Here is an 8,995-nt window from a genome sequence, read left to right on the forward strand (position 1 = left end):
TCGCCAAGCATGTCAACAAGCTCAATAATGCAAGGGACGTGCCTTTGGATTCGGTCAAGGCGAATGTCCTGCTTACACAACTAAAATTGGATTGTCTGCAAGTCTTTTTTGTAATTAGGCATGTCCTGGAGGGTCATAGCCATCCCCACTGAAATTTGCTCCATTGCCTTCCCCATGAGGCTCTTCATGAGCCAGTACAGATAGAGCATTTGTTTAAACTGGGTGAGTCTGCCCCTGGTATTCCCAGGATCCGGGATAATAGCCCGCCAATTCTCCATTTCCTCTTCGAACTCCTCCTCCTATTTTATCTTCTCCTCCCATTCGTCCAAAATCTTATGGATGCCTGCATCCGTTCCTTCCTTGTAAGCTGCCACCACTTCGCTAATGAGGTGTTCTACAAGCTTCCTCCCACGCTTAGGTTCTAAAGTGCTCGGTTTTGCATCTCGAGTCGACTCCCTCACCCTTCTATCATGTCCTCTTCCACGTGCAGGTCGGGCCATCTCTTCTCTTTTATGTGTCTGTTCACACACGAGATGCATTAGTTCTCGAGACGTGGTCTCATGCCTCTTTGGATGGATGCAAGTTCCCCTTCCCTCACGTTTCCCATCACAATTGCCTCTGCCCAGGTACCCCTCTACCCCAAGATGTAATGCCTCTCCTTTGCTTGGTGTAGCTGCGCCACTCTTTTGCCACTTACTTTTCCTTCTCACCTACCTTGCGATAGCCTCACCATCCCCCCGGTTATGCCAATGCTCTCGCCTACTCACAGGGGTGATGTCACGGTGCCAAGCCCAATTTACGCTTACGACTCTCACCGCCAGCCCATTGAGCCAGGTTACCATCACTCTCAATCGCATTGCTTTCCCTCGCCCCTCTGCCTAATGTTGTTACCTCACACCTCTGCCGAGAAGAGTTGCCTCACTTCTCTACTCCTCTCGTGGCCATTGTGCATGCTTAGCCTCAGTCTCCCCACCCTCATTGGTATACCAACTATCTCATTCACTCATAGGAGGGTTCTCTAGATCCCAGCCCCAATTTTCTCTCATGGCTCTCACCTCCGACCCAAACGTGATCACCATCCCCCCCAGCTTACGCTGGTCTCCCCGGCCATCCCCCCAATTTCCCTCCCCTGTCATCTCCCGCACCCCCCAGCCATGAATTAACATAGTAACCATAGTAATGGGCTTGTAAGGCCAAGATACATACTTGGAAACGGTTCGTAGAGGTCGTTGCTGGTAGCTCCGCACTCTTGCGCCCTCGCTCTTCCCTCCTCCCATAAGCTCGACTATACTCCTCTCTCTGTCTCAACTTCTTTAATAATCCCATTCCACCTTGCTCTGTCGCATCACTCGTCCTACCTTAACTTTCTCACCTCCTTGTCCGCCCTGGCCCTGCCTACCACTTCTTCCATCTCTTCTGTCAGGTAGCATGCGGGAGGCCACTGCACCCATCGCCATGAACGTGTGGGGGGCGGTGGGTGGTACCCTTCCCTTAAACATCATAACTACCATGTCTAACCAACGTCCTTGCCTACCTCGAGCACGCACCCCGATCGGAGGTTTCTTGACATTAATTATTATTATTATTCTTTTAATTAGTTATTTGTCTCCAAACTATGTATTTATCCCATACAACTCTTCATATTTATTTTATCACTTTAATTTTCTTTAAAAATTTGTCTCTCTCATTATCACATCTCATACATATACTTACCATATACACTTTTTTTCTCATAATTTTGATTTTGAAATTCATACCTAATATATTTATTTTCTATCGATAACTCTCATTATCATACATACTTATCCTCATACATTTATGATATACATTTTTCTAACATACTAATAAACCATACTTACATACCTAACTTCCATCACAAACTTTCATCACCTACATTTTATATACATAATTTTTATAATACTATTTTCTTAAAATATCTTAATAATGTCAACCTCTCATATCCAACACCCATAAGCTTAAGGTCTTTACAAATGTCCCAATAGAATAATCCCCTTACCATCATCCTAACTTGACTTTGAAGCTAATAAATACTATAATCTTATATTGAAATGAATGTCACAACCTTTCTATTCCAACCATTCAAATTCTACATTTGATCCCATTTAAAGGCTTACCTAGTCATTAATATCAATAGGCCCTCTTTTCAACCCACTCATATGATTGCCATGTGCTCTAACAAAAGTCACCTTATTTTTCCAACCCATACCTATCATCTTCAAATATTTCACGTGTATTTCAAGGAGGCCATCAACTCATGGGCCTTTTATAGCTTTTAAATTCAAATCAACTGGCCTAGTTCCCCATGTTTCGAAGTCGACTACTAAATATCTTCAACTATATTATTATATATATTTTTAATTTTATTAAATTTCATAAATATAATTTTATTAATTATTATGAAAATTTAAAAATAAATTGTTTTCAAAAAAATCACAATTATATGAATTCTAAATAGTTTGGGTTAAATATATTTTAATTTATTTTATTAATGTTATATATTTAACGCAAAATATTGAGATGTGAACGTATATAATTACATTTATGCAATTATGAAGTATAAATAATATTTGTATGGTTTTTATCGCAGAACTTACTTATCAAGATTTTGAGTATTTGTTTTTAAGAATTCCTTATCACCGTTTTGCTGAAAGTATCAATTTATCAAATCATTATTTCCAAACACATTTTTATAATTTATTATTTTTCTCGATATCAAAATCATGCTGTTAAGATGGAGTATCAATAGGTAAATAATTAAATATATAAATAATTAAAATTTTTGCTATTAATGACAAAATATATTTTAACATGAATTTAATTTAAAAATTAATAAAAATTCATGTTTTTTAAATTATAAAAATTAATAAAAATTCATATTTTTTAAATTATAAAAATTAATAAAAATCTATATTTTTTAAATTATAAAGATGTTTAAAGTATGTTTTGAAATTATTTTTGTTTGGTTAACATGTTTTTTTCAATATAAGAAAATATGTTAATAGCGTAAAATCTAGAAACCTCTAGTAACAATAAAAATAAAAAAGCTTACCATTTCTAAATCACTATGACTAATTTTAAATAGCTTATTTTTTTTTAAATAATAACATTAAGCCATAATAATTATAATACTATAATAAAAAAATATTACTTAATTTTAAATATAACACAAATATTAAAAATGCTCTTCATAAATAATAAAAAAATTTCTTTAAATTATTGTATAATTTTAAATAAATCAAAATTATTAAAAAATTATAAAAATTAAAAATAATAAAATGAAATTTTATACTGGTAACAGAATATTGGTTCATAATATTATTGTGTAATTTTAAATAAAACAAAATTATTGGTAAAATCGTTTTTCAATTGATATATTAACATAATATTCCTTAAGTAAAAATTAAAATTTAATCAAATAATAACTCATCTTAAAAATAAAATTGTATATATATAAAAAACAAAGTTCTCTCATTAATATAACAAAATTTCTTATTAATAAAATTTATATATATCTTGTTATTAAAAATAAAACCTCTGTATTAAATATAAGTGAATTATAAAAAAAATTATTAGTAAATAATATATTTTTATATTTTAATCTATTTAAATTTATTCAAATTTGAATAGAATAAATTTTGAATAGAAATTGTGGAAATATATATAAAATTTCAATGGAAAAGTTTATTACCAAATTAGATAGTCGGGTTAAACCGGATGCAACTAATTAGTTCATGTAATAATAACTAAATATAACATATTTCCATTCTTGTAATAATAATTAAATACAATATATTTCTGTCGATCAAATATTATCGATTCCAAACACTATAATTTAATAAAATTACTGCAAATCGATTTCAAACATCACAATTTAATAAAATTATTGCAAATCAATTTCAAACACCACAATTTAATAAAATTACTGTAAATCGATTTCAAACACCACGACTTAATCTACTGAAATTTAAAAATTGAATTAAATGCAGATTACTGTGCATAGATATATATGTTTAGTTCAAACTGTCGCAAACTTTCAAAAGTTAATAAATTATTGCAAATCAATTTCAAACACCACGACTTAACCTACCGAAATTTAGAAATTGAACTAAATGCAGGTTACTGTGCATAGATATATATATTTAGTTCAAAAACTGCGCGCAAACTTTCAGATGCATTTAATGCGTAATTCGAAAATTTTCAGACGATTTAATTTGATTTCAGCGCGCTTTCATGAATCTAGAGAATCCTGTTACCCCGTGACGTGGGAGGCGAGGAAAAAGGGTCTCGTGGAATTCACGAGAAATGATCTGAGCAAATATCTGTTAAAGAATCATGTTTATTGAAATTTGTATAAGTGGTTGAAGGGGCTCACAGATGCAAAATCGCCACCCGAGTTCAGACCAGCGCTGCACACACGCACATAAATCCTTTCAATCCAAAACCATGCAACGCGACTGCGTGAGATCGAATCCCCTAGCCACCACGACTCGCCTCTTTCCATAAGAAGAAGAACACCAACAGGGCCGCGAACTCATTGAATCCAAACCTACGTCCAGAGTTCGAGTCCCATGGATCATCACCATCAGAAAAGCTACCCACTGGTCCCTTCAGAATACCGTCTGGTGGATGAGATCGGGCACGGTGTGAGCGCTACGGTGTATGAAGCCAAATGCCTGCCGCTGGACGAAACTGTGGCGATCAAGAGCATCGATCTGGAACGCCTGAACGCCACCCTCGACGACGTGCGCCGAGAAGCCCAGATGATGAGCCTGATCGACCACCCCAACGTCCTGAGAGCCCACTGTTCCTTCATCGTGCAGCAGAGCCTCTGGGTCGTCATGCCCTACATGGCGGGGGGATCGTGCCTTAGCATAATGAAAACGTCCTTCCCCAATGGTTTCGAGGAGCCCGTAATTGCGCTAGTCCTAAAAGAGACCCTAAAGGCCCTAGAATACCTACACCAGCAAGGGCACTTACACAGAGATGTTAAGGCTGGGAATATCTTGATAGGCTCCAGAGGAGGGGTCAAGGTTGGAGACTTTGGGGTATCGGCGTGCGTGTTCGATTCCCGGGACGGGCAAAGACTGAAGCGAAATACTTTCGTGGGAACCCCTTGCTGGATGGCTCCGGAGGTCATTGAGCATGGCAATGGATATGATCACAAGGCCGATATCTGGTCGTTTGGGATTACTGCACTCGAGCTCGCGCATGGACATGCCCCGTTCTCTAAGCTCCCGCCCATCAAAGCCCTCCTCATGCAACTCCAGGGCGCCCCGCCAGGTTTGGACTATGAAACCGATAAGAAGTTTTCTAGGTCTTTTAGGGAAATGGTGGGTCTGTGCCTGGTCAAGGACCCGGCTCGGAGGCCATCTGCTGAGAAGTTATTGAAGCATTCTTTCTTTAGGCATACTAAGAGTCCGGATTATATTGTTAAGCATGTTTTAGAGAATTTGCCCAGTTTGATTGAGAGGGTTAGGACGATTAAGGCTAAGGAGAGTCTCAGGGTTGAGGAGGAGGAGGAAGACGAGGATGGTCACATGGGGTTGCATCATGTCAAGATGAGGAGGATCAGTGGGTGGAATTTTAATGAAGATAATCTGAAATTCGAGCCCATGTATCGCTTGGATGAGAATGCGAGGCTCTGTTGTGTTGAGATTGGGGATGGGGGGTTTAAGACTAGGGAAGGACGAGAGAATTTGAATCCCAATCCCCAAGTTGATGCTAAGGCCAATCGTATTCCAGAGGCTAAGGGTACGTCACTTGATTCTGAGAGCAATTGCGTTCCAGAGCCTAAGAATGCTCAAGTTGATTCTCAGACCAATTGTGTTCTAGAGCCTAAGAATACCCAAGATGCTTCTGAGGCCAACTGCATTGCAGAGTCTGAGAATACCCAAGTTGTTTCTGAGACCAATTGTATTCTGGACCCTAAGAATACCCAAGTTGACTCTCAGAGCAATTGTGTTGCACGGCCTACGAGTATCAAAGTTGCTTCTGAGGCCAATTACATGCCCGAGCCTGAGAGCCCCATTGGGTCTGGATATAATTCCAACAGTGATGCTGAATCAAGTTTAGTGCCAGACAATGGAAACAGTAAGCTCTGCTCTGGAGATGTTGAACGCAGAGAGGATCATCAAGGATTAGATGTGGCTCAAGGTTTGCAGCATGGTGAAGCAGCAGATCTAAACACAATTTCTTGCTCTGGTTCTGAGGAGAATGTGGGACTGAAGTCAAGTTCCGATTCAGAGTCTGTGGGACTGAAGTCAAGTTCCGATTCAGAGTCTGTGGGTGGCGACATGAGGTCATTACTTGATTCTAAAGAGCGTGGCCATCTTGAGAGTCAGAGCCCGAAAGAGATTTCTCATAAGACTCAGCATGCCGATCCGGAGGCTCTATCAGAGAAGTGGCAGCGAAGAGAAAAACAGGGCCTTCTCCATGCAGATGAGAAGAGGCATCCAAGAGAAATTTCTGATAAAAGGGATTGTAAGCATTCAGAGGGCTTATCAGAAAAAGCTCAACTTGTAACAGATAAGTTTGCAAACGGTACAGAGCACAATAGTAAGGGTCAGGGTGGGCATGGACTGAAACCCACGATAGTTCAAAAGAAGGGTCGTTTCTCTGTGACTGAAGAAGATGGTCTTATTACCAACAAGGCTGTTGTGCATCCTCTGCCACCTTTGAGAAGAATACACAGCCTCTCTTCGCAGACTTCTTTATCATCTATGATACAGAGTGGTCTTCCCTCTCCTACAATACAATCTTCTCCCCAATCTTCTCCCCATCAGCAGCTGCATGATTTCAATTCACATTCTATACCCCTACCTGTTCTTCTTCCACTGCTGCACAGCCTCCTGCAATCCACCAACAAGCAGCATGACATGTTGTTGCAGCTTCTGAACGCTATAGGAGCAGATCACACCGGTTCAACTGTCAGTTCCCCCTCAAGTCAGGCAAACAGCATGGCCATGCGACATAAAATGGCATGGGAGAAAGAGTCCGAGCTTGTGCAGCAGATCAATAATCTGCAAGGGAAGCTGTCCACCCTCTCTGAAGAAGTGCACATAATAAAGGGAAAGAATGCACACTTGGAGCATGAATTGAATGCTATTTACAATAAGGAAGAAGAAGCTAGGATAAGAAAAGAAGCAGCACAGCAGGATGAAAATTAGATAGATTAGCACTTAGTTATCATTTCAACATTTCAGTACTCAATTATCATTTCAACATTGCTGGAAGAGAGCAGAAGGATTTCAATTTGGTTAGCTTGAATTATGAGCAGGTTTTTTAATGTGGCTTTTAAACTTGGTTACCAAATCAAGCAAGAAGAACCATTCAAGATCCTTTTATGGGAAGCAAGTTCGGAATCTACTACTGATATGTGTTTTCTATCAAAGATTTCTAAATTGGTATAAAACTGTAGTCAGCATAGTTCAGATTGGGCAGAGTTCTTAGAAGGATTTAAACAATTTACTGATTAGTTTCAGGCCCACTTATGATACTGCAATTACTATGAGAGAAATGGGTCCAGGCTACTGATTCATCCTTCGAGTCAGCTGCTGTATAAGAGAACTTTACTGGCCATATTTTCTTGTCATCGCTCTCAATAATTGTCATCTGTTATTCTATTTCTGGTTAAAACAAATGCCTTCCTCATGCAGGGCCATCAGCTGTATTTTACAAGGCATTATATGAAGGTTCTATTGTTACAAGTTCATTGAACATATTGCATATCATCATATGAGTGATTTGAATTGTCTGCAGACAGCAAGAATGGCTACTTTTCTGGCATGCAATGTGCTTAGAATACAAGAGCTGAATTTGAGGAAACTCTTTTGTTTTCATTTTGATGGAATATGAAAGGGAAAATTCAAAAAATACTGTTTTCATTTTAGTTATATTTATTTGGAAGGTTTTGTTCTTTATATATATATATATGTTTATATATTTCTGGAAATTTTAGTAATCAAATAAGTGTATGGAGGTGGATCATTTATCTATAAACAAAAAAATCTATACACCAATTTGATATCTATAAACAAAAAAATCTATACACCAATTTGATATAAAATTGACTATAACGTTAATATTAAATTATTATTTATAATTTTTATATATTATTAATCTTAAAATGACAAAGTTTCAATAAATTATATATGTTAAATTGCCTATTTTATAGAATTATGTGAATATTATATTTTGCTATTTATTAACAGTTTTCTCAAATATTATAAATGCCCATAGTTCTCTGTGCGTTTTTCGTTCACTGTGCATTTTTCGAATATTTAAAAGAGATCAGTGGCAGATTCTAGTTTCAGACAGATTTCTTAAATATTGCAATGAATGTATCTGATGGTCATATTTCTGTATTCACAAGGCACTTTATATTCACTGCAAAGAGAGTGTATCGAGAAAAGCTGAAGCGCTTTACAGGTTTGCATCTTGAGCTTTTTAATTCTCGGTGGTTGGAGCTTTTTTTGGATTTAACATGGCAGAATTTTATCTTTATTTTGATTTAAATGAGGTTATATATATTTTTATTATTTTAACTTTTTAATTTTATTCAAAATATATATAATATAAATAATAACACTTATAATTTTGTTTAGAATTATATTTTCAAATTAAAAAAAAAACAAAATATTATTAATTTAATTTCTAATTTGACAATTTAAAAATAGATGCTGTATTAAAATTTGATCACAAAATGTTTAACATAAAAATAGATATTGTATTAAAATTTGACCACAAAATGTTTGGTATTAAACATTTTTTTAATCATATAAATTTATTGTCTTGATTGCCTACTACTAAAAAAAAGTCACGGTTAAAAAAAATAGGAGCGTAATGTTTTGTAAATTCCAACAAAACGCAAAACAAAATATATATATGCAAATATTATTTAATGCAAAACATTTAATTTGATATCTCTGAACTAATTACAAAATCTATGATAACAGATATTTTTAAGTTTTCCTCA

At 36.4% G+C, this 8,995-nt stretch overlaps 1 protein-coding gene across 1 annotated transcript; it reads left to right on the forward strand.

The window, feature by feature from the left end:
- The first annotated feature begins 4,176 nt into the window (after positions 1-4,176).
- On the forward strand, positions 4,177-7,904 carry LOC149237833 (uncharacterized). The gene has a single exon (XM_089372820.1). The coding sequence runs from the start codon at positions 4,590-4,592 to the stop codon at positions 7,185-7,187; it is 2,598 nt and encodes an 865-aa protein (XP_089228946.1). The 5' UTR covers positions 4,177-4,589; the 3' UTR covers positions 7,188-7,904.
- Positions 7,905-8,995: the final 1,091 nt, after the last annotated feature.

The sequence above is a fragment of the Pinus tabuliformis genome, chromosome 8, assembly GCF_031772625.1.
Source record: "Pinus tabuliformis cultivar Carrire ecotype Pingquan chromosome 8, CPIR1, whole genome shotgun sequence".
NCBI lineage: Eukaryota > Viridiplantae > Streptophyta > Pinopsida > Pinales > Pinaceae > Pinus > Pinus tabuliformis.

Bases quoted from the DNA above. Each gene is read 5' to 3' on its own strand.
- LOC149237833 (XM_089372820.1), top strand. From the start codon at position 4,590: ATGGATCATCACCATCAGAAAAGCTACCCACTGGTCCCTTCAGAATAC.